The sequence below is a fragment of the Antrostomus carolinensis genome, unplaced genomic scaffold (assembly GCF_000700745.2).
Source record: "Antrostomus carolinensis isolate BGI_N321 unplaced genomic scaffold, ASM70074v2 scaffold21816, whole genome shotgun sequence".
In the NCBI taxonomy this organism is placed as follows: domain Eukaryota; kingdom Metazoa; phylum Chordata; class Aves; order Caprimulgiformes; family Caprimulgidae; genus Antrostomus; species Antrostomus carolinensis.
In genome coordinates, this window is record NW_010321480.1 from 43,962 (window position 1) to 70,894 (window position 26,933).

General features: G+C 36.6%; 1 protein-coding gene across 1 annotated transcript; it reads left to right on the plus strand.

Moving 5' to 3' along the window:
• LOC104526498 (plexin domain-containing protein 2-like) lies at positions 1-26,571 on the plus strand (the record flags this gene model as incomplete). Its single annotated transcript, XM_010169958.2, has 4 exons — positions 1-91; positions 1,198-1,409; positions 22,838-22,984; positions 26,502-26,571. Coding segments are annotated over exons 1-4 (520 nt in total), but the record flags the coding sequence as incomplete, so codon positions are not given.
• Between the last annotated feature and the right edge of the window lie 362 nt (positions 26,572-26,933).

Below are 26,933 nucleotides of genomic sequence, written 5' to 3' on the forward strand. Positions count from 1 at the left end.
ATGTTTGGCAGATACTCCTATATCTATGACTCCTATACCCGTTCCTGCTATGATGCAGGAAAATCTTACCTTTTATTTAAGCTTTTGACAGGTAATTTTCTATTTTTATGTCTCTTCTGTATCTAGACAAACTATGCAATGCTTAGTAAGGACCTTGGAAGTGATGCCTTCCTTTGCTCAGAAGCTTCTGCCAAACAGAGGCAATGGAAATGTTTCTACAAATAATTTATTTTACAGTGTGTCCTTTCTCTTAGTATTTTTCTTTTAGTTTGACACTTCTCTCAAGAGTTTATTTGGAACCTCACATCCTCACATTTCTGTTTTTTGAATAAGATTTCCTTCTTCCTGGCACATGAAAAGCACCGAGCACCCCTCTACTTCTTTTAGACCCAAAGACAGTATGAAAAGCATATCTGATTTTTAGTGCAAAGTGTGCAAAATTACTCTACCCTGTCTTGATGGTTTTAACTGAAATAAATAACAAAAAATACTTTGATTTACTTTGAATTGAACAAATGGAAAACTACTAAAGAACTTATGGTTTTGTCTTGGTGATGGTTTTACTGGCATGAAAAAGTTGTGAATTAACATGAATAAAGTCGAAAAGGAATATGTAAAACTCACCACCCAACTGCTCACCCTTTGCAGGGGATATGGTGTGTGTCTGCAGACTTTACACATCATTTGTATTTATCACTTGTACAATGGGGTAGCTTTATTTTTGCATTGGAACAGATGTTTATGGGAATTTCATGCCTCTCATGTTTATTCACCTTTCACCATGGCTTCCAGGCTCTTTGTACATAAAATCAGTAGGAAAATCTAAGTCGATATCAGTGTTTCTGGGCCTCCTCTGATTTTGTTTTTTTAGATTATTAACTGTTTTTTTTTCTTAGATTTATTTTATTTTGAAAAGTTACAACTATGGGTAGCAAGTAACAAAGTTACAAAAGTTACAGGGAAAACTTTTCCTCAATTTAGTCCAAATTATTGGATTTTGTAGAACTGTAATATGCTATCTCTTATTTCAAAATCTAATGTTGTTGTTGCAGAGACTTTATCAGAGATACAAATAGCTATTCTATGGAGTTGTTCGGAACATTTATAAAAAAATACTATTCTTAGGTTTTTAAATATGGTTAGTAAACCAAAGTTCCACTCACTTATTATCTTGTTCATGTCCCCTTTATCAAACAGGTGTGTTTTATGAAGTTGTTCAGAGCTTCCCTGGAGTGGAGGAAAATGTGCGAGTGGATTCACATGTAAGTAGCCACAGGTGGAGAAGGCACTCAGAGTCTCTCAAATCAGTGGACACCAACAGAGCCAGTATGGGCCAGGATTCCTCTGAGCCAGGGGGGTTTTCGGACCTGCTGCTTGAAGAGGGACACGACAACGCTACCCAGATTGAGGTACAAATTAAATCCATTTGGGGTTTTTTTTTTTGCATTTGTTATCTTTGATTGAGGGTGTGTAAAAAATAAAGACATTTACCTCAGTGTACTCAAATATTGATAGGGGAAGAGAACCTTATGGTCTTTGTGACCCTGGTAGCACATGGAAGCCAGCTTTTTCTCCTGTTCTGAGGCTGAAGGCTGTCCTTTCTGGTTTTTTTTCTCTTTGCTGGAAAACAGCTATAGGAAGTCCCATGTTGTAGCAGTTCTTGCTGGAGAACTGGAAAAGGAAGTAGTATTTTTTTTTTTTTTAATAAAACTTTCTTAGAATTTGGAGTAAACACCTTAATTTATGACATTTTGCCTGGTCTTTATGGAGAGTGGTATCCAGCATGAAGGGGAAAATGCCCTAGAGAAATAAGAAATCATTAAAAAATCCAGGTTGGTTATTGAAACAACTTGCCCATACTATATGATTGTTGATATTCCAAAGAAGAATAACATGGATCAAATCCATCTATGTGATTTCTTGGGACATTCTCCCTCTCTTTTATGGTTTCATTCAACCTCTGATTGCGTGTTAAAAAGCATTAACTGCCAGATTGCCCTCATGTGGATATAATGTAAATCCAAGTGAGCACCAGTTCTGTCTTTAAAGCTACTCTCAGTTTTGAGTAGTGTAGGGAGAGCAGATGTTGACCGTAGTGTTAAGTTGTGATTGATTGGTGCAAAATGTCTCTGTCTATGATGATTTGTGGGAATTCTGCTATTTTATCTTAGTGGTTCTACATAAACACACTGCCTGAATTGATTTTGTCCTTATGCACAGATAGCAAATGTTATATTATAATTATTGTATTTTTACTGATTTTATTTGTTTAAATATTAGGTTTGGGTTTTCTTAGTAATAAAATTTACATCCTATTTTTCAGTAAAATACAGCTGGAATAAGCTATGCTTAACACTTTCAGTCTTTATATTCTGCTTCCAAAGCAGCAGTGCTATTTATTTTTCAGTTCTTGGGAGCTCGCTCTCAGACAAGCAAAACAGCTTTCAGATTTTGGGTTTTTATTTTAGACAATAACAAAAGCCAAGCAATATAAAAGCCATCAGTAGAGGCAATGGTGTCTCTACAGCATAAATAAAAAAATAATGCTTTCTGAGAGGTGTGTTCTGTGTTTGTTTTTTAAGCTTCCCAGTTTGCACAGTACTAATTATGTTTTCTCTTGCATAAACATGGAAGTTGCTAGTTGGCAAATTATTTTTTTGAATTTCATGTTGATTTTATGATTTATTTTTTGTCCCCTGCAATCCCTATCTGGCCATACTTGTAGCAATTCACTCAGGTATGGCACAGATCAATCTTGCTTGTAATTATTTTAGCAGGTAAAGTAGAAGTCGTCTCGGGTATGGGAAAGTTTGTGTAGTTGATCTTTCCATGGCTTACCTGTAGATCCCCATGAAGTGTCTCTTTTCAGTTGAGTTCCAAACTTTTATGAAGCAAAATGGGTCAGAGCTCCCACTCTAACACTCATACATGGCAACATGCAGGAAAAAAAGTGAACACTTGCAAGTGGACATATGTAGAAATGGTATTTTTCCAGAACCATCTTTCCTGACAGATTAATGGCCTTGTAGTGTCTTAACCTCAAAAGTACATCACCCTTACAGAGTTTATTAAATTCAGGTTTTGTGTTCTGTCACAACCCTCTCTTTTTCTAGGGTCTTCCCAGCACAATAAGATAAGAGTTGTGGTTTTACACATTATCGGATTCCATTGTAAATCCCCACTACAACATACAGCCATATTACAAAAAAACCTTGATGCCCAGCTTTATAGAGGAAGCGAAGTGTATAGTAGATATTCACAGTGAAAGAATCCATATGTTGCAAAGTTTTCTGCAGCTTGGGAGCTTATCGGTAGTGCCAGAGAGCATATCGATTTTTTTAAAACCCTTCTTCTGTGTGCATTGCAGTTCTTCATGAAGAAAATCCAGAAGATGAGTACTACCTGCCACTTGTATTTAATGACACTACAGAATTGCAGCATTCCTCCATCACGGATACTATTTTTCTCTGAAGTATTTTGCAGGCTTGCCATGCAAATGTGGAATACTTCTTGTACAGGAAGGCTGACAATCATGAATATATCTTTAATTTTTACTTGATACTGTTTTCTGCTCTTCTTTATAATAATGAGTTTACTTTCTATCCAGCTTTAAAAACCAAAATAAGCACCCCCCCTCCCCCAAAAGGAAGCAACAAAGGACAAAAGTGAAGGCAGTATGCAGAAATTTCTTCACACTGCCTAAAATTAACTCTAAATATTTGCTGTGTTAGCAAATCTATACAGTCATAATGTGGAAAATAAAATCAGCTAAGCATAGCTTAGTTCCAATGGCTTTCTTTGATATTTTAAAGTAATGAGATTTTTCATTCAGGTCTTTCCATTGGAATTATTGGTAATTAGTGTACCTGTGAATTTAAAGAATATGCTGGGTCTCCCATCAGCCCTAATCCAGAGACTGTTTTAACATCAGCTTGAGTGGAATGTGAAGTTCAGGCCTTCAGGAACAGCTCTAGAAAGTGCACTGTAAACCAGTCTCTCACATCTCTGCAGTAGGAAGGGTGGATCTGCTCCTATATGTAGAAAATATGATAATGGTCATCTCTTTAGAAATGCTGTCTTTCTGGTCCAAGAGCTGGAGCAGTGCAGCCACTGGAGACCCTGGGGCATTTGCTGTCTCTCTTCACATCTCTGTTTTGCCTCCTGCATTTGTTTGGCACTGTGATTCAGGACAGAGCTTGGGCAAAATAATGTACATATTCAGCTGCTTTTTTGAATAAAAATATTCCCTCAGACTGGGCTCTCTGGAAGTTGAATTGCATTGCAGTGACTAGCATAAGCAGTGGCTATAGCCATTTGATGCGTGGGACCTTCTGAAATGGGCAGGGCCTTGGGAAGGAGAAATCAAAACCTCCAAGTCCCATTGTGTTGCTGGAGAATGGGGAATTTTGTGGTCCACAGGTGCAGTGTTGTGACAGCACAAACCCACAAAACTGGAGATGCCAAGATAAAGGCAAAGGATTGGAAGAAATGGGTTTCTGCTGCAAGCCATATTTTTTAGGCATATAGGTCTCTTTCTGGAGAGCTGATAGCAAGCTGGAGATTATAGGGTAAAATCAGTGTATAAAAAATGCTTAACATGAGCACTTTATAAAACCGTATGACAATCTTGAAAATATTCCCTTTTTTCCTAGTTTAGTGGGGTTATTATAATGTGCCAGTTAGGGACTAAAATATTGTAAATCCAAAAAGGTTCCTAGGGATAGAGATTGGTCCCATTTTCTTTATTTGCAATTGGTACTTTTGCCCAAATACAGAAGGAGAACATGCAAATCTGTGGGGCCATACTCTGCAAGAGGTTTATTAAGGTTTCATTTCCACTACATAACATAACCAGAGACAGTGAGAAAGCTCTGAAGAGGGACAAGTGTAAGAAGGGTGAGATCTAGTCTTGTACAGCTGGGCACAAATGTTACAGTCCTAGAGAAATCTCCAAAGCAGATAGCCTTGGGACAGGTGAAGAAATAGGTTGTCAACATTCCAAATCAACTGCAAAGCTGAACCCCAAAAAGACAGTATTCTGGTGATGCAGTGCTGCAGTGCAACCTTGGCTTCTTGGCCTCATGGCAAATAAGAGCATTAAAGAGTCTCCCTTTGAAGATGGGAGCATCCGTGGCTAAGGCATATTTCTTCCCAAGGGTCACAAAGCCAAACATTAAAGTCTTCTACCTTCTTCCTCTCTGCCCAACTCTCCAGCCTGTCCAGGTCTCGCTGGATGGCAGCACAGCCTTCTGGCATGTCAGCCACTCCTCCCAGCTTTGTATCGTCAGCAAATCTACTGCTTTTGTTTATTGTGCTCAGGACTTTCAGAAGTGCCTTTTATTTAGAATAAATAAAGCCTAGGAAATGCAATATATAGGGTGGAATTTGTTGTTGCGAACACTGTAAGTCCTTGAAAAAGCAATAAGCGTGAAAATATGTCTTAATGAATATGTCTAGTTTGGCATGTGTTCTTTCAAACAAGGAGAAAAATGGGAGAAATATACTAGCTTTCTTCACACACTCTCATAAAAGAAAAGTGTGCTTTATAATAACTCAGTGTTATTAAGTAAATAAATACTAACATTATTAAAATAAACTCAGATTCGTGGTCATGGTATGACCAACCCTTCTGTCAAACCCTGTGGCCATAAAGGTAATGAAGGCAGGTAGCAGAGGTTCTTGTTACCTGTTGCTCTTTTGCACTTAATGGAGTGGGAACTGATCCCTGAAATGGATCTAGTATGGATATTGGGTCCCTGGTATCCACAAATGCATTCATGTTTTGCCACAGTACTTGCTAATATAGGCATGGCCATTGAGCTGAAGCTTAATAATGCATATAATGCATTATTATATGACATAATATATAATTGTGCATTGCACAAATGTTGCATAATAATTTTTCCAGAGTTTAAAACATACATATTTTTTTAAGTTATATCCTGTGATTATGGCTAAGTGATTCTCCTTCTATATTTATAATATTTGTCTCTTTATCCTAGATCTTCTGTAAAGTGGCTCTAGCTGCAGGCTTCACAGATTTCTAGGCAACTTGCTTGATCCTTTGCTTCACCATTTTCTGACCCTGATCCTCGTGACTGCTTAACCCCTAGTGATCAGTACAACACTGAAAAGCAAAATACAGAAAAACTGAAATGGAACAGTCTTTAATATACAGCCTGCATTGGCAGTAGCAGGAGCTAACAAACTTTGCAAAAAAACTTTGGAACATGTGAATTACTTTCAAATTTGTGGCCATTGTATAGAGATACTATATTAAAACAATAGTCTTTCACAAACTTTAAATATCAAAAAGAAATCCAGCAATAAAATAATAGATTAAATTATAGTCAGGCTTGAGCTGAGTGCAGCCATACTATTCATTAAGGTTTTATTGCTTTTCACCATGAAAAGAGTGAGAAAAACATTTTTTTTCATATAAAGTCTTAAAAGAGAATGAATTATCGCAACTGTATGACAGGCAATTATTCCATTCTGAGCAAGAAACAGCATGCTGAGCATGCTAAATCAAATCGAACTCAACTGTATTTTACTTTGTCCACCCCTCCTGTGGGTACTTGTGAGCACAGAAAATTGTGGCTATTTCCGTGCAAAACAAATCTATTTTTTGGGTAGTGAAGTGATTCATTTATTCCTGTGGATATCACTGATATCTCCTGCTGTGTATTGCTTTTAACTAAAATAGAGTTGTTGCTGACTGAAGACACCCTTCCTTCTTTTTCTCTCCTTTGTTTAGTGTCTCTAGACAGTGTTTGAAATGTAAATTTTAGCAATCACTTTAGGTTAGACCTGAAAAGCATCTTGCCCCTATCAGAACACCACTGGTGGATTTCCTACTGGCAACAGAATTTTGCTCAATTTTGCATTTTCTCCCAGAGTTTCTGCTTAGAAGAAGGCTTCTCCCTTATCAGTCCTACTTATTCATGGAAGTGAAGATGTCTGATTCTGACTGGTGAAAACAACAGAAGAGATTGAGTTTTACAGCCCTCGGGATTTGAGAGCAATTACTCTCAGCTACTGACAGCAGTGTCAGTGTGCCCACTACTGTGTTCTTATTGCAAGTCTGAGCAAGGAAAAAAATAATGGTTAAGATTAAATTTCACTCAGCTGGACAAATGATAAGGCAGTTTTGTGATTACTGCTCTAATGCACTGCATTAAAAGTAGAAAAGCTTGTCCATGCATAGTTGAAGCCTCAAAACTACACAATATCGTAGTTGCATAGTGAGCTGTCAGTTTGGCCAAGCCTGCCTCTGTTTTCTTCCTTTTTTTTTTCTTTTTTTTTTTCCTTGTATTTTCCTTTCCCATCCCAATGTTTTATTGCCAGTTGCATCAGGAGGACTTAGAAGTAGAGCAGTGTTACTAACATTATATTCTGAAACCATGGTCCCTCCAAGTTACTAAGAACGTTGTGCATTTAAGAAAAAGTCCTTATTAGCACATACTTTAATGAGTATTTCTGTTCTCTTTCCTCATCCCAAGCAATGAGAGAGACATGCTTTGCTTCTAAAGTCTGTTTTCTGACTTGCCATCTCTAAGAGCCTTTAATTAGCTGTGTAGAGTTGCCTGCTCATTTAGCTCTTAAATTTATAGTTCAAATATTTTGCTTAAGTAGTGTTTGTATCTTCCTTTCCCTTTTGGTGATCCTCAACAATGCAAGAGTGAATTCCATGGACAGTATTTGATATACTCATTCAGTGTAATAAAATCAGGTATGCTATTGATCTCTGCATCAGGACAGAATTATTTCTTAATGCATAGTCACATTTTGATATGGATTATAAAGTATCAAAGAAATGCATATTCAGTACAAAGGTTTAACTAGATTTTAGGCTTTGACCTATAAGTGGAGACAAATGAAGCTTTGGAGAACAAAGATTTGTCTCTGGAGTTGACTGATTCTTTGTAGAGCAAAAGAGCAGTACTTCTGTTCTGAAGTCTGTATTTGCAAAAAGCCATGTGGAAAAAAACAAAAACAAAAAACAAACCAACAACTAAAAAACCAAAGCGACAATCAGTTTTATCTTTGATACCTGCTTTCTAATGTTGCTTCATTTTGGGGACAGATCATAAACTATATTCTTGAGCTCAACTAATATTGAGCCCTTGCCTAATATAAGAGGAAATGGCAAATTTTGTTTTAATATAATTTTAAGTTCTAAGTGAAGAAATACACTTTAACTTACTTAATTACATGGCTGCAGCTTACCTGGTCTACTTGCAAAATATCGTAACAAAAGTTGCATTCATTCTTATTTTTCATTTTAGGGAAGTACAGTTTCTTGTTCAATTAATAATTACTACATTATTTGATTTTTGGTGTATATAAAGGATTCATTCAAGAGAGGGAGGGAAAATTTGGGCTTCTCCTGTAGGCTTGCAAATATTTTTCTCAATCCTTTATTAACATTTGATCATCTAGTATAGCCCTGGCATTTCAAGGGCTGAAAATACTGTGACTAAAAAAATGTGAGTTTACAGTTGAAGGTAGTATTATATCAGATTTTCTGCCATTTCAGATCCTATCTTATGTTGCCTAAGACCATTTAACATTCAGTTGAATTTAAAATACAGCTGTCTTGCTGATTTTAAGCCAGTGTAACTTAAGTCCAGAAGTCTCTATTTGGTTGTGTGCCATTCACGGCTCTGATGTCTCCGTCATGCTCTAGAGGATTAAACAAGCATCCCGTATGATTCCTCTCTATTGCACATTATTAAACTGAAAGTTCTGGAGCTCATTGACACTGAATATTGCAGATGCCAAAATTTACAAAATTAGACAAATTAATGAAATAGAAATTTGTCAAGGCTTATTAAACACAAAGGGAGTTTCTGAAGATCACTGGAACCTTGGAAAAATGGGGAGTTGCCACTGTTTGCCCTGGGTCCTTTACTCCTCGTAGGCATGGTTCCCAGTCAGTTCTGGGGACGACACTAAAAACATGTTTGTCCTAAGAGAGTACAGCTGTTGTTGTGCTCTTATAGGTATCCACTCACTAAATTAAGTTAAATGTCGTATTTTTATTTTCATAGTTAAAGGCTTGAAAGTTACAGCAGAGATTTAGGATGTACTGAAGGAAGTCTTGGGATGTACTGGATTGCACTGAAACCATCTTGGATATATGTTCTGCTTTTCTATGTAGCAGAATTTTTAGATGTCATGTTTTTGTTGTCAGAGAGCTGAAATTTCCTGTTAAATGGTACAGTAATTGAAGGCTAAGATGCATAGTCCTGCAGTGTTTCTAAACAACTTTTATTACACTCTTTTCTGAGAAGGTTGTTACTGATATGTTAAAATGTTCTTATTCTCACTTTTCAACAGTTTGTTTTAGAAAAGTACCTTGTTACTTTGGAGATGGTGGAGATGGAGAATGTGATTTATTTTCAGAAAAATAAAGTTGTCTTTTTTTCAAACTGTGCTAGGGGAAAAGAAGTTCCTTACTTCTTCATGTACTCTTAGGGAAAGTATTTGAATTTTCTCAAAAAAAAAAAAACAAGCTGCTTCAGATGACATCCTAAATAAAATTAAAATTTCTGTAAATTATTATTAAATACAGTATTTAACTGACTATTTTTAATAGCTATAAAGAAAAGACAGAAAGTTAAATGGTCTGGAAACAGAGTAGGTAACACATGAAACATCCTAGTCCTCTACTTTTACTAAATCAAACCAAATAGTATGTCACCTGCAACTAGAATTAGAATCAGGGACAATCATTAATTTACTCACTTTTCTTCTGTTTGTCCAGCTGAGTTTTCCACCAGTGACATCATACTTTCTAGCTGGCCAGCAGACTGATATATAACTGTCGTCTTGTCTTTCACGCTTTCAGTTGCAAAATGGTAAACTAGACAAATGACTCATGTTTCTTTTTGTATTGAATTTATTAATTGCTTACTTAAATCAAGGTCATCTTGACACTTGCACTGGATCTTGCTACAGTCTTCAGCTGAACTGAATTCATTGCCAACCCTGCAAGAAGTGTTGTAGCAATGAGCCTGTCAACACTTCCGTTATTCTCAATCTAAACTCAAGGGATGATGATTCTACTACTAACTTGGGTATAGCTGAAAAAGAAAGCAGCAAAGAATGGAGATGAGATTCATTCTCTGTCTTTTAAAATTAGGAGGAAGGGAGAGGGGAAAAAAAAAAAAAAAAAAAGAACACTCCTAAGTAAGGGAATTCACAGTTCTCCATGGTAATCCTGAGTTCATTTGCACATGCTTAGCTATGTTGGCACACAAGGCATTTAATTTAACAACAACAAATTTTTATAGCAAAGAAGGAGATGGGGGATTCAGAATTTAATGGAATCTGCCTTTGAATTTTCTTGATGATAATATTTTACATTTCCATATCCCTCTTCATCTCCAAGTTCCTAAAGCACACCACAGTTATTCCAGAATTGCTGAACTCATGACTGAAAAGAGCTACAAGCGGTAGCAACAGACCTTGTACTTTCTTTCTGAATTAATTATTTCAGTTGTACATGCCTCAGCCCTTGCTTGCAGAACTTGACTGGAAAGAGATTCAGCTAGTGAAAGGTGAATATTAGTCTGGTTATGAAGACTGAGAAGGTCTCTCATTTCCAGACACTTTCTTGTTCACCATGTTCACCTGAAGTGCACTCATGAGGGAGACTTGTATTGATCCAGTCATGCAAAAAGCAGAGGATGATGCTTATTTCAACCTGTGCAAAACAAACAGCCCAAACTCATTTAACAGCACACAGCAAATCATGCATAGCTGGTTTGGAGCAGGGAGGGAGGGTGAATATATTACTGAGTTGTTAGTGCAGGGGAATTCGGGTAACTAACTAAAAAGTTGTTACACTAAGCCACATAATTCCAGTTTGGATAACACCAATCCTTAGGGATAGATTTTCAAAGCTGTAAGAATCCTGCTGACATTGATGGATTACTCTGTGCCACTCTGAAAATCTTTCATGTTTTTGTAATATAGGAGAGTCAATTATCTGTTATCTCAAACCAGTAACAACTTGGCGTGTAAGCAGATTGGTACATCGTTTAAAATTTGGTCAGACACTTCCTTTGACTGTGTGTAAATTTACTAATTATAATTTGAGAGCTTTTGGCATTTATGAGGAAGTTAATGGCCTGTCTTCATTGTGATTGCATGAGTTATGCAGGCTTTTCAAAGAGACAAATAAATGGAGCCAAAGCTCAAAATTCCTATCAAAAGGAGGGTGAGAGTTAAGAAAGTTCCATTTGTAAAATGTTCATAGAATCATAGAATCATAGAATGGTTTGGATTGGAAGGGACCTTAAAGATCATTTAGTTCCAATCCCCCTTCCATCAGCAGGGACACCTTCCACTAGATCAGGCTGCTCAAAGCCTCATCCAGCCTGGCCTTAAACACTTCCAAGGAGGGGGCATCCACAACTTCCTTGGGCAACCTGTTCCAGTGTCTGACCACCCTCACAGTGAAAAACTTCTTCCTAATATCTAATATAAACCTCCTCTCTTTCAGTTTAAACCCATTTCCCCTTGTCTTGTCATTAGTTGCCCTTATGAAAAGTCCCTCCCCAGCTTTCTTGTAGGCCCCCTTCAGGTACTGGGAGGCCGCTATAAGATCTCCCCGGAGCCTTCTCTTCTCCAGGCTGAACAGCCCCAACTCTCTCAGCCTGTCCTCATAGGAGAGGTGCTCCAGCCCTCGGATCATCATTTATCATTCATTTATCATTCATTTATCCTTCCAAAAATGCTGAAGAAAATGTTGAAGAAAACCTTTTAATAGCTCTAGTATTTAATACACAGAACAGACATTAATAAATAATAAAAATAACATTTTTGTTCGATTGTTTTCTTTCTTCTGTAACACTGTTATGCATTCATGTGCAGCATGTCTAGCTTTTCATAGACTATCAATAATAAAACAGTATATTTATTTCTAGAGCACAAAACTGACAATGGAGATTTTGGAGGGTCTGCAATAAATTCATAGAATCATAGAATGGTTTGAGTTGGAAGGAACCTTTGAAGGTCATCTAGTCCAACCCACCTGCAGTGAGCAGGGACACCTTCAACTAGATCAGGTTGCTCAGAGCCCCGTCCAAATTGCAGTGTGAATAACAAGGAGGAAAAAAATAAAGAACAAACTTTCACATACTGGCCAGACTCAGTAGCACAATATTTAACAGAAGTAGAGAGACGTGACAGGATTACTGGAGGTTTGCTTCCTGCATTTGTATCAAGCTGCATGATTTTTAAGGGTTTAAAATTTTTAAATAAATAAAAGCACCACTCTTAGAGTATTCTTTCTGTAGCCTTGGCAACAAAAGAAGTAGGAAGGGGGAGAAACTGTAGATGGAAATTCTAGCTGTCTGATCTCATACAGGCAGAGCAGTAAAATGCCATGAGGGATAAAATGCCATGATCTCTCGGAGGTATTCCCCTTTTGCTCCAGTACTGACAGCAAAACAAGTAGCTTTCTCAGGTTCTTCCTGCCTCATGCAAAGTGTGGATGCCTCTTTCCTGGTGTATGAGAGAAGTGCCTTCCAGTGCTAGAACAGGCATAGTTTGACTCCAAAGTGCTACCACTGTTTATCCATATCCAGGAGTGGGCCAACAGTGTGGCTTCCACACGTTAGCAGCCTGGTGGGTGCTAATCTAGGGGGTATGACTGACTGGCTGGCACAGTGGTTGATAGCAAGTTTGAGAATGTTTGTGACATATTCCTTCCAGAGTTACAAGCAAGTGACCCAAGTGTCCCTATATATTTAGAAAACAAAACCTTAGTTCTTACAGTTGTACAACTGATGACTACGTAGTTGAAGGAAATAGCAACTTATTTCTGAGAATTTTCATTCTGTTGAAAAAGTACTTCATAAGCTATACAGCTGGACTAAAGTTATATTAATATGAGAAAAGAATTTAAGTTTTTTATATTATAAAAATGGAAATAAAACATTTAATGCTGTCATTTAGTCATTAACAGTGTATAAATGTTGATTTCCTTATATTAGTATTATCTTCATGGTACATGTCGGGCATATTACTCCCTCACTTTGGAAATCAAAGTAATTTCTTGAATACAATGCAGAAGTTGGTTTCTTACATAAACATTCGATTAAGGGTGGCACACATCTGTATAGTGCTCTAATAATGTATATCAATTTATATAGAATACTAGGCTACTGTGGTATTTATGAAAGGCTGGAGTCTGTAGATGTGGTTTGCTTTTTTAGTTGTAGTTAATATTGAAATTGAAGGTAAAATTCAGCTCCCCAGTTTGGATATCCAAGTACATGAAGTATGTGCAAGTTCTTGTGTGTGAGGTAAACAATCCCATCATAGATGGTGCAAATTTAAGGTGAAATTCAGTTGCCTAGCTATAGGTGACTGTTACCATTTTAGGCACAGTGGTTATACTCAATGGTCCTTGCTATGGGATAGAGGTCTGCTCTAGGTCCTGAATCATATCTGCAAGTCTCAAACGGCCCTGGGTTCCTCCTGTGCTTAGGCAATGTCATCTTGTCCATGATCAGTACAGGCAGTGCAGTCAAGGTGGATATTCAGTTTCCTCTAATGTGGATCTGAAAGCTTACTGAGCTGACAAATCTTCATTGACAGCATTTAACTAGGTCTATGGCTCTGATAATGAGAGCTCAGAACCTAGCTCTTACACAGACAGCTGCACTGAAGTGTCTAACCTGCAAATGAAATACCACCTTGCTCAGCTACCTATTTGTTTATCTAAATCTGAAGTGAAATGGCCAAGTTGTTGGGGTTTTTTTTAACAGATATACCAACAAATTATATCAAGCAAAATAAAAATGGTTAGGGTCAAAATGTTGACATTCTTCCTCACTCCCCCTAACCCCACAAAAAAAAAAAAAAAAAAAAAAAAAACCTGATTTGCAATGTACATAAAATCTCATGTCTTCATCTTTCTCTGTTTTTAGTGGTTAGAAGAGGATATACATGTTTGCCATCACTTTTTTTTCACTTGAAATTGTAAAAAGAAGTAAACATAATTCTGTAGCTCCTTGTGTTTTATCTTCTAGTGTCCTGTATTTAGCTGAAAACAGAAATAACAGTTTATGAAACTTTTCCACTTTGAATCCCTCTACTCTTAAAGAGCAGCATAGAGTTGGAAATGATACACAAGAGAAAAATAACATTATCAAAAAGAATGTTGTGTTAGTATAATTTAGAAATATTTGAGAATATTGGAACAACCAGATGCTGAGTTACCCTGAAGGCAGTAGCACTTTTCAGTGACAGGAGAAGAAGGGTATTACTTAGTGTCTTTATCTTGTCTGATTAATTGCAAAGTGCTCAGAGTATCCCCCCTGAAAAGAGCAAGAATGCACATCCTGCAGAAAGCTTATTTGGAGTCTGATGTTATGCAGAGGGAGTGTCTTGGAAGCGCCTGTCTAGCCAACATGTACCTCAATTAAGTATGATGTCTTACAGTTGGGGCACTTACATTAGAGACCTCTCAAGGGATTGATGTATTTTTTTTGAGTGTGACTGCAAGATCAGGTAAAGAAGCATTTCTGTGACAAGTCCTTGAGAAATGTGTCTGGTGAGAACAGTTTGTTAAAATTGTACATAGCGTTCTTTTCAATGTTCTTGTATAGAATGTCCTGACTGAACTGCTATTACATATGTATATAGAAAAACACACGTGAACAAAGCAAAATGCATACTTTTTCCAAAGCAAAGAGCAAGCTTCCCAAAGAGCAGTGGAAATCAGGGCTATGGCTTAACCACTTTAGTCATCGCTATCTTACCCTTCTAAGACGTGAACGGTAATTTTGAAATTTTGCATAATGATTCAGGCAGTCTTATGTTTCAGTAGTTAGAGATTCAAGTGTATTATATGTGAGAGCTAAACTAGAAAGACTCTGGTTAAATAGACTAACAGTTTTGGCTGCAGTCTGTTTAAAGTGAGCGTTCTCCAGAGAAGCCATGCTGAGGCAGTTTGTCCTTTAATACCCAGGCTCTGTGATGAGCGTGCTGTTGTCTGGCTATATGCTGAACAGCACACTTTTGGCAAAGGTTGCTGCTGAATGAGGCAAACATAGGAGCCCTTTAAAGGCTTCAAATTAGGCTTTATCCTTGCAGGTAAAAAGCTACTGCATTAATAAACTCGTGTTCCTGCCTGTATCAACTTAATATTGGTCATATGTGTTCTTACAACTTAGTGTCCTATGATTTCAGCTGTGAGCCCTGATGGATCCCTGAAACACAATATTAACTGCTCAGGAATTGCAGCAGACATCATTGAATGTGGAGGCAGCTTCCTGCACTGTACTACAGAAAGATCTGATCGACTGGAAACTACCTGCTAATATTAACTTAATCCTCCAGATCTATAACACTTTTCATCCTGATTTAGATTTGCCATTTTCCCTCCTCAGGGCTGCTGGGTCTTTGTTGCTCTGTTTTCTTCTTGTCTCTTCTGATAAAGAAGGGACAAAGAATGAGAAGCAAGGATGACTTACCCATCCTGGCTTCTGAATATGTACCAGAGGAAGAAATAGGCTACAGAGACTTTAAAGTTGCTCTAATACCAAGGGAATTATATTAAACTGAACTTATTCTGTATCTTAGAGGGAAGAAAAAATAGCACAAGTATGGCTGTAAGTATGTCAAAGTATGTACACTCAGAAATACATTGTTGATTACATTCCAAACAAGAAGTGAATCTTTAAAAGACTAAAATACTAAATCTTTAAAAGCTAACTTGTGAGCGGCTGAGGGAACTGGGATTGTTTAGTCTGGAGAAGAGGAAGCTCGGGGGAGACCTTATTGATCTCTACAACTACCTGAAAGGAGGGTGTAGTGAGGTGGGTGTTGGTCTCTTCTCCCTACAAGTGGTAGGACAAGAGGGAATGGCCTTAAGTTCTACCAGGGGAGGTTTAGGTTGGATATTAGGAAAAAATTCTTCACTGAAAGGGTTGTCAAGTATTGGAACAGGCTGCCCAGGGAAGTGGTGGAGTCACCATCCCTGGAGGTGTTTAAGGGACATGTAGCTGTGGTACTTGGGGACATGCTTTAGTGGTGAACTTGGCAATGCTAGGTTTACGGTTGGACTAGATGATTATAATGGTCTTTTCCAACCAAACTATTCTATGATTCTATTTTCTTTTAGTGGAGTGGGTGCTACAGAGCATTTAATAAAGACTTATTTTGAGAATGTAATTTCTCAAACTCCTGCTCCAGCAAATCAGGAACAAAGCTGCATAATGCATATTTCCCTACTGAAATGGGGTTTTGAGTGAATTGGTGATTTGGCTTTTCTCCTCTAAGTAAGGCACTGCAGAGACTTTTGCTCTTTTGAAGCTTGTCTCTTATGACAAGACAACCCAAGACCACTGTAGTGACCCCTAAATAGGCTGACAGTTTTATAGCAGTCCCCAAGAGGGAAGCTTCCTTTCAAATGCAGCTGAGCACCAGGAAAAAGGCAGTGGCTCCATGATAACTTTTCACAAAGCCAGAAAGACTAAACGGCTTTTTTGATTAATAACAGGTTTATGGCATCCTTTTCTGCCAGACTGTCTGTCAGCATTTATGACTCTCCATGATAGGTGCTGTCAGGTGCTCAGAAAAGTGTGGTTTGAAAACGTGGGAGTTTGAGGTATTGTAGAGCTGTGTAAAGCCTTGTGTAGGTAGAGGCGAGAGCTGTGAGCTAAATGCTTTTGTTTCATCCCAGCTGATGACATTGTTTAGTGTTTACAATAACAACCTCCAGATGTAAATTTGTGAGATTCTGGGCAAAGTCCCTTCCATAGTGGCCCTAGTGAAAACCCGAGTTTGAGGACTACTGCACACACACAACAGGCTTTCAGGACTCTGCAGAGCACTCGTGTAGCCTCTTCATGGAAAATATGGTGTGAGATTAAGTTCTTAATCCCAATGCACGCAGACAAAGGATTTCCTCTTTTGTTAGATTGGCTTCCCCTCATTCATTAGTCATATTAGCTGTTCAAAATGGATTGTGCTAAAGCTTGTGTAATCAACAGTGGTGTTTGCAGGCTGTCTACAGGTTCTGCTGACTGTTGATGTGGAATATGTATGCTATGCCCATACATATTTATTTATTTATTTATTTATTTGTTTATTTTTCCCTAGGTTCTTCCCACATCAGATATTAAAAAAAAAAAAGACAAAAAAGCCACAAAAGAGCAGATTTTATCTTTGTCATTGTAAAGCAGTGAGGCAGTTCTGTAAATTGCATGTTTCCTCAGTAGAGATTCGTACAGAACAAATGCTTTTGCTAAGAGATTGAACAGCAGAGAGTTTATCCTTGATGCAAAGCACTCATGAAATGAAATCGGTACTTCTGAGCATCAGAGAATCACTCATAACAATCAAGCTTCCTAAGCAGCAGCCGTTATATATATCCTCTGCAAGACTTTCATGTGGTAGTTTGTGTATAGCTTATCTACTGAAATTAGAGCTTTCACATTTTGAGAGGCCAGTTCAAATTAAGCATTCCTCAGGGTTCTTCAGATATCAGATCCTATTAAACTAAATCATAACATTACTATGTTATGTTTATAATTAAGGTACTCTATGTTGAAAGGCACTTATATGGCAGCAGCATGCAAAGTGTGTCTTTCCCCATTTTCTCTGGCCTTAATCTTCCCATTAGGACCCCATGTCAGGATAGATGACCTTTTCTCATACCTTGTCTCATCTCCTCTGCTAAAGGCTGTTAGACTGGGAGTATCCTCCATGTATACTTGCCACCTGCCCCATCTCAGTGCCTGCCTAAAGAAAAGGTAAATAGATGAGGAAATTCAGTTGCAACACCATATACGCACATGCTTCCTCTGCCTGGGTCACATGGAGTGTGACTGTGCATCTCTCTTGCCCCTCACTGTGCCCAAACACATGCTGCCGGAAGAGGCTTTCCATCAGCTGCAATGCAGAGCTGGCTCAAGTCCTACATGAGTTGTCATTTCTGTTCTCCTCCTTGTGCTGTTTTTGGCTGATGGGTACTAATAATGTTCAGAAATCTAAGGGCAATTTTCTAACAAAAAGCTGAAACGATTTGGAAGTCAATTTTAGCTGTATTTTACTGACAGAATAGGCAGAGATACAGTAAGAGAGTAACAATCATTACATGAGATTGGGTAAGAGTGCAAATAGTTTTGAGGAAGCTGGTTTTGCTGTATGCTTGCAGGGCCATCTTATTGCTGGTTTATTTTAATAGAAAAGGTATTCTTTTTTCCTCTGCAAAATGAATTGCCAGAACTGCTTTTCTTCATTAGGGAAATACTTTTAATTGCTGGCTCATTTCCTTCCTCCCAAGAAGCATTTTATTACCATCTTTGCTTTCTCCCTGAAAAACAGTCTATTTTTAAATATGTAATTGCCTGTTTTCTCCTTCCAGTCTTTCCATTTTATTCTACAAACGCAGCTTTTAGAAAGCATAATTGTCTGATTAATTTCATAGACTATTAATCTATAAATGTTTATATGATATTCAGAGTTAAATATGACTTTCTGAACTTAGTATTTGGTGATTAATTTCCTCAGCACTAATTTTTGGGGCAAATACCAGCAGCACTTTCTTTTAATTTAAAATAGGCCTCATCTCTGATTTTAGCAATATTTGAGCAATTTGTTAACATATTATCATTGTGGTGTTGTTTCAGTGGCAGCCTGAAAATGTAATTTCAATAAATAGAATATTTAAATGGACAACAGTTATCAAATTAAATGCAGTCTAATTGTCTTCTATTGCAGCTGGCAATAACTCATGACACTTAATCACAGATATTTGAAGATAATGAGCCTTGGATGATTGATTGATAGATTTTTTTCCATCGGTCATGTTACAAACAGTCTCCCAGGACTGGGAGAAGACATTTAAAACTTAAGCTAGGAAAATGTAACTGCCATCTGGCTGGCTGATCTATAATGATTTGCTTTGTGAAGGTCTTTCTCTCTTCTTTCAGCTACAGAGAAACTAAGAGTTTTTCTACAGCGTACTATTGTGCAACAGCAGAGCACATTCCTGGATGCCAGCTGCTTTTCCTCTGGTTGAACTTAATGGAGTTTTTTTTTCAGTTACAGCCTTACATCTATATTTAGATATATTATATATATCTATATATATAGTAAAGCTTTTTGTTCAGTAACGTCTGCGGTTTGTATCCATTTGGATCCAGTATTTAAAAGCAAAACATTCATGCAGTTGAATTCAACAGGGGCTCTTATTCTTAACCTAATTATTGTTTGATAATATCCTCTGTCTCCTAGAGATTTACAGTATCTTTCATTTTCTGTTAAAGAAAAAAATGTGACAGGAAGAGAATTAAGCCTGTAGTCCCGTGCTTGCATATGTGATTGCATCATCACTGAATCATGATGCTTTATTTCATTGAAAGGCAACTTTATTGTTTCATGTCTGGTTCAGTACTATTTTCTTGTACATCTTTGGCCAGAATCCCGGTTAGTAACTTGAAAGCATTTCAGAGACGTAACGTAGTTGTTACTTTTAAATATCACATATAGTTACTTTATATTATCTTGATTATGACAGCTCACCTTACACATTTGAAGCTTTAATCTGTTAAGGGACAGCAGTTATTGAGGAAACGGGTATGTGGTTTTTGGACTGTATTTGGGGGTACGTGTATATGTAATTTATGGAATGGAAGTTCAGTCATTGAATGTGACAAATACTGAAGTCCAAGGATTTAAAGAAGGCTTAATCTTCAGCTGTGATGAGCTTTCATGAATAGTGCCTGCATTCAGCCTTCCTGAGAAAATTCAGTTGTACTTGGAGAAGTATGGGAATATGTTCAAGGTGTCATCAGACAATATCCCTTGCAAAAACTCTGAGAAATTAATTTTCTTCACAATCTACAATAAGATAGTAACTTAGCATCAAGGATTGCCTCAAGTTAAAAACAAATTATTTCCCCAAAAGGGAAGAGTTATGAGAGAGGTTCTAATAAATATTCCCTTTATACTCACAAAGGTTACCTCATAGCTGGTGCAAAAAATCTCTGGAAAAATCCTTTGCTTAAATGCTGTACTTCTCGATAGAAGGTGCTTCCTACTGCATGTATGTGCAGTATTTGGAGAGAAACGTACATCTAGATAAGCAATGAGAAATAGTGCTCATATCCCCAAAATACCTGGAAAACAAGGAAAAATAAAAATTTTCTTGAAGTAGTAATGAGTATGTTCTCTGCTTTCTCTGCATGTTCTTTCATTTGGTAACATGCATCTGCGTCATCAAAAGATACTGAAAAGTTAGTTTTTCTTCATACTTGTATTTATGTATAATTCTATTTATTTGCAGAACTCTACATCTCTGTAATATAACTCATAAAATTATTGTCTTAGTTCAGTAGGTTACATGCAAATTCAGCATAATTTCTGGAGAGTTTTTCCATCTTCCTATGCATATAGGACCTGTAGGGAATAGAATGTATTTTGAAGCAAGTGCAATCATGCAAAGCCCATAAACAGTTTTTCAGAATGAAAACTCATAGGTGTCTTTTGATACTAATAGAATGTTTCTCTGAAGCTGTGAAATTTATGGAAGAATCCAGCAATTTCATTTCCGTGGTAAAGCATGTTAAAAACCATGTAGGCAGTGACTTGTAATACAAGCATTGATCCTAACCTTGCCAAGAGCTCCAGAGCTGCTCAGGCCAACTTTAGTAGTTAGCTCTATGTTCCTTTCTATAGTCATATTGTACATTTAAAGATAGGATTTAAAAAAAAAAAAAATAAATAAAAATAAATGTGAGAGAGAAATATGTGAGAGTAAATTCATAAAGTACATCTGCATGAAGGTTATGAAGCTTTTCAAAGAGCAAGGGGAATTCTGTTTTCCTTCTGTCATCCAAGTAGAAGTGAATTTGTTTCCTTTCAGAAGTATCTAAGGTTCTTTAACTTGAATTAAAACAATAAATTATACTCTTTTTGCATGATATTTGGTAGTTTTTTATACATGAGTAATTCCTCACACAGTGATGAAATTGTTGAGCTGAAGGCTGTAATTTAAGTGATTTACAATAAGTATGATGAGTCTGCTTTAAGCATGGGTCAAGATACCATTTTAAGGCATTCTTACAGAGCAACCAACTAGGCTTAGTGTTATAGCCTTCTACCTTTGTGAAGGTAGGTGCTTAGCTACTAGTAATTAAATGGAGTAGCTTTATTAGTTATGGAAAAATTGGAAATGCAAAAACTCTGCAGTTTTTACTATGGTTTAAATATTGCATACTTATCTACAACAAGCTATTTTGGTAGTTATTTCTTCTTCTTTGTCTTTTGGAGCTCTTTCCTTAAGACTTTGTGTTGCCTTAAATGTAACTTTTCATTTCTATGGAAATTCTGTCAGAATGATAAATTAGGAAAATATATCTTTGTTGTCAAAACCTTTTAATTTACTGTATCTCCTTTGTATACCTGACACTAATAACTGTTTCTGTTTACCATTAAAGATGAATTCAATTTGGTAAGGTGTCTGGCTTTTGTCATCCTTCTGACAGTATAGTTTTAATTATCTTGTGTGACTAACCTAGAGCTGTTGAAGTTGTTAGAAGTTGCTTCATAAGTGTCACTGAGATTTACTGGGCAAGTACATCCTGGCATATAAAGTACAGCAGAAGATACAGCAGACATAAAAAGGAGAAAATAACCTGATTATATCTACAACAGATTAAGTAAAATGCATCAGTAATGGTGTAAACATAGTATGAAATCCATCTGAAACAGGGTGTATGGTCAATATATTTAACCTAGAACATGAGCAGTTTCATCTAGAATATAAGCCCTTGCCAAGTATATCTTCAACTCAGGACCACATCAGTGGGAATGGGTTGTGTATGTCCTGGGGAGTGGGTTGTGGGGAGGGGGTTTCAGGTCTGCATGGCAGCACAGCATGATGTGAGGGAAGTCCTACGCTGCTTGCTGGGTATAGAAGGTGCTGCAGGAGACGAACTTCTCCATCACTAGGGGTAATTCTAAATTCTAAGTCAGTCTCTTCCATTTTCTATGTCTCTGTTTATTTTCCAAGTTTAATGTAATATTAAAACACTATCATTGAGGCTTTATTTATTTTGCTTTGGCACAGAGGAGAAGGAAAAGAGGAAGGAACTGAGAAATACCAGCATGTACTTCTTTTACAGTATTACATGTACCTATTCAGCAGAAAGCTTGCAATGCTGTTGATTTAAATATTTTATAGTTTCAACAGCTCGGGACAAGTTAAGGAAGACTGTGAATCTGGGATGTGTTTCATCTCTCACCTCAGACTGTGCACTTTTTTTTTTTTTCTTTCACTGTCTTTTAGGAAGGTACAGACCATCATAGCTACTGACCTTGACAGAAATTTTGGAATTTCCTGTAGAATATAGAGGGTGTTCTAGTAAATTATATTTAGAAATGTTAAAAAATACTGGTTTTTTTAAGGTGTTAGCTGTGAGTACTGCTCATCGCTTTGTTAGAGCATGGCTGTTGTTACAGGAATTTACTGTCCATCTTGCCTTGAAAGCCATCAAACATTTTGCCATAGATTTCACTGATGTGGTTACAGGAACTGTATGATTGGGATTTGGGGATAGTGAACATTATAATCATAATATAAAATGATTGCATGAGGTAACTGCTGCCATGCCAACTGCTTGTGGTTAGGAGCAGAACTGTCTTCTGCAACTTCTGTACTTTTTTCTTCATTGTTGACTTGCAATGTAGTCTTTTCTGCTGCTCCCAGGAACAACAGAACTCAGTATTTCAAGGGTAAGTTTTATAAAATTAAGATGCATCTTCCCTTCTAATCTGTATTTGCTGTGGATTTTTTTCTCCCTTTCAGGAGGATACAGATCATAATTATTATACTTCAAGGACATATGGCCCATATGATTCTACCAGCCGGGATTTGTGGGTCAATATAGACCAAATGGAAAAAGACAAAGTAAAGATTCATGGGATCCTTTCCAATACCCATCGGCAAGCAGCAGTAAGTTGTAATACCTTTTTCTTATTTGACTGACATGGATATTTTTCACCAGTGACCAACACAGTAGTATTATGAAGTATTGTGTCTACTGTTCACAGAGCTTTATTTTTCAGTTTTAGTTAAGCTGTGAAAGTCTGTACAGTGTTGCTCTCAAATGATTTCAAGTTGCCTTTTTGCATCTGCTATAAAAGTCCTTCAGAAATGCTTTTACAGATATATTTAAAATTAATCTCTGTTCTTAAGGATTACAAACTATCAAACCATAAACTAGTTGCGTTGCTGAAGTCAACAGCAACAGAACTGAGTTCAGGATTAAGTTGCTGAAGTTTGTGTCCCATGGAGTATATCTGTGTTTGCACTTCCATTTTGTACGAGGTGTCACACTTACTTTTTTCTTTTAGGACAACTGATAAAACTCATGAGAATGTTATTTACAGTCTGTGCTATTTGTTCCTTGAAATTGTGATCACATTTACAAATTCTGTTACTATATGACAATCTTTAACTTAGTGTAATCATGCTGCCTAGTACAATGGGTATGAAAATAATAGGCTTAATTCTTTAGATTTACAGTTTGTATTCTCAGATCACTCTTGCGGCTGTAAACTGCATACACAGAAGAGTCAATATTAGCATAAATTGAATAAAGAAAGTTACAACTCAGAATTGTGGTTCGTGGGGTTCTTGTTTCATCCATTTGCCAGCATATCTCCAACAAAAAGTCTTTGGTTTTTGCCATTTAAAAAACAAAATCTAGTTATTGCCTTATTTAAAAGTTGTACAGTTTTTAAAGATGCAGTTGTGTTTGATAGTTTCAAAGCTGAGAAAAATCAAGTTTAATTCATCTTTTCTTAGTTTATCTGTTATCTCCCTTACAGCAGCCAAGTGACTGGCTCAGAGGAATATAAGAGGCAGCAAGAAGAAATACTGTGGTAATTAGTTCAGAATACAGAAAGCAAAGGGGAATGATATATTTGATAGTAGAACAAGGAGTTAAATTACTATATGCTAAGTATTAATGTTTTTTTCCTCATAATGTCAGAGTGCTAAAAATTTGAATGCTAAAAATTTTACACTGAATGTGTGTGTTTTCCTTCATTTGGAAGTATGTAATCCTAAGAGTTCCCAGAAACTGCCAGTTGATTATGTTTCTACAGATAAAGTAGTAAAGAGAGGATCCACGAGATGGTTTGGTTCTATAAACAGCACAGTTATTGTTTGGGGAAAGTAACACACAAATGTTAATGGAACAATTAAAACATCTAGCCCTGCAGGATTTATATCACCAGTAGTGATTTCAACCCCCCGCCCCAATATATTGTCACCTTATTCTCAACTGTATAATAAAATTTTAAGTATGTCTAGGATGCTCAATGTATTTAGATTAGATATCTAATAGTTGATTACACAGACACTGAACTAAATACAGCATTACCTCATACTTGGAAACTCAATTCTTTTTCCTGTCAGTCCATTCTATCATTTAAGCATGGAGAAAACATTTTTATTCCAGTGAGCTGGAAATTCTTATATTCTTTCTGAAAAAATTATATTCTTTCTAGAAGAAAAAGTCAAAACACATTTATTTCTAGTAGCTGTTACAATATTAGACTTTAAAAGATTCCTTAATTCTTGTTGGTTTTTTTATTGCAGTATTACACTAAACAATCGTCTATGTTTAACATTTTCACGTCAGAATTTAAGGCATCACTTTTTGATTGAAGTCAATGGAAGATCTATATCTTGCTTCAGTGGGCATAGGATCAAGTTTTTGTTGGAAACATCTTTATACTAATGTTTATATTATAGCAATTTAGAAGACTATTAAGGGGGCATATTTTGTTTTGAAACAGTTTAATGGTTATTGTGTTATTCAGAAAATTAATGTTAGTAGGTAAAACAGAATAGTGTATAAATGAAAGAGGGAAGGTTTGGTCAGAAAGTTGGTGTTTTTAACAGTATTCTTGGAAATTATTTTTGGTAGAGCATAGACGTAATTTAAATGGAGCACATACATAAACATAGCATACACTTCAGCAGCAAATACTTCAGAACATGGTAAAAATCTCATTTAAGTTAATCCAGTCTTTTGCATATACCATTTTTGTTAGAAATTTTCAGTTGTGCATACATATTTATATATATACAGAAAAGGTCATTAGAACCTACTCAGTCCAATTAACACAATGCAAATGGATTTTTCATTCTAATTAAAAATTTTTAAAGAGTGCTAATAAATCCTGTCAAACTTCTGTCTTCCACTTAAGTGGAAAGCAAATCTAATTTAAAGTTACTGTAAATCTTCAGCTGTTAATTTCATGCTAAATAATTCTTTAAACATTTCTGGTGCATGTAAATATAATTCTTCCCAAGAAAATAAATACTCAGACATAATCTGAAAATAATAAACCCAGGGTAGAAATAATGGTAGGGAAAATAAAGACAAAATACTTTTCCTTTCCCTTCCTCCTTTCCCTTCCTCCTTTCCCTTCCTCCTTTCCCTTCCTCCTTTCCCTTCCTCCTTTCCCATCATGGAAGTGATGTTGGTTTTATGGCATACTACATTTAAACATTAAAAGACCTTACTTCTTTCTGTCATGATTACCAGTTTGTTCGGAGTTTATCCAGGTAGGCCACCAAGTGATGATTAGGGGTTACCACAATAGTTAGTGAGCTTTAGGAAAGGAGTTGAATAGATGGGAAAGGAGAGAGCTATAGGTGGAGAGGGAAAATGAGTTTGATTTTGAATGGTGCTTTATCGTGAACTTAGGTGAGGAGAAGAGTCTGTCCTCCAAATTTCAGTTCTCTGCTGTGAATTCAACTAATAGAGGATAGTCACCTGTAGGCTGATGGGGAAAAAAAGATATTTTTTCTTACTTTTTTATTTTGCAATAAGTACTTTAAGTAGAGTTTTGTTAATAGCTTTGTTGAATATTTCTTTAGAAATCATTTCAGCTCCTAGTTAACAGCACAGAGAGGTTTGGGAATTGGTGTCATGTGGGTTTGATGGAAGAATTGCCTTCCAGTGACCAACCTTCATCAGATAAGCACCCAAGTAGCAGCAGGATGTAAGGGAGAGCTCTTGAATCTGAAGGAGCATGTGGCAGAGGAGCAAACCACCTGCAGCCAAGGCAGTGGCCATCCTGAAAAACTTAGGTATTGCTAAGAGCTTAAATATTGATGTCTCCTCTTAAGAAAGAGGTTAAAGCAACTTTTTTTTTTTAATGGAAAAACTCTACAAATTTTTATTGATTTTATTCTTATGAGAGAGTTATGATGTCTGGTGTTGTATTTTATTTTCTGAAGTCTTCAGTTATGAAGATTCACTGATTTCAGGTGTTTAAGTGCTACACAGAATTGTTTCAGGTTAACTATTGGCAGCTCCAAATTAAGAATAGCAAGGCTTAAGTGAAAAATAAAAAGCAAGGAAACATGTTCAAAGTGGAAGACTGTTCATTTTGTTTTCTCTTATCTTTCTGCACAATATCAATTTTATTTCTGATGTTGTTCCTTTCAGAGAGTGAATCTGTCCTTCGATTTTCCATTTTATGGTCATTTTCTACGTGAAATTACTGTGGCAACTGGGGGTAAGTGGCTTTCTAACAATTTGCTTTGAGTAATATCAAAAGAGTTTCTTGCAGCTATTTAAAATATCCTTTTCCCTCCTGTATATGTCAAGAGATAAGCTGCAGTATTTATTTAGGAAATTTTGCTTTCCACAAAAGGAAAATTACAAAATACCAATATGATGAAAAACCTCCAGATGTTCAAGCTGAACTGTTATAAAACCCTCACAGTGTAAGACATTAATCGTAGTGTAAGACATTAATTAGCATTAATTGTTTTCTGTTTAATTATTCCCTCCAGAAATCTTTTGTGTGTGTGTGTCTGGAGCAGTTGCACTTGTACAAATAGTGCTGGAGCCAAAACAAGTAGGGAGACTTGGGTT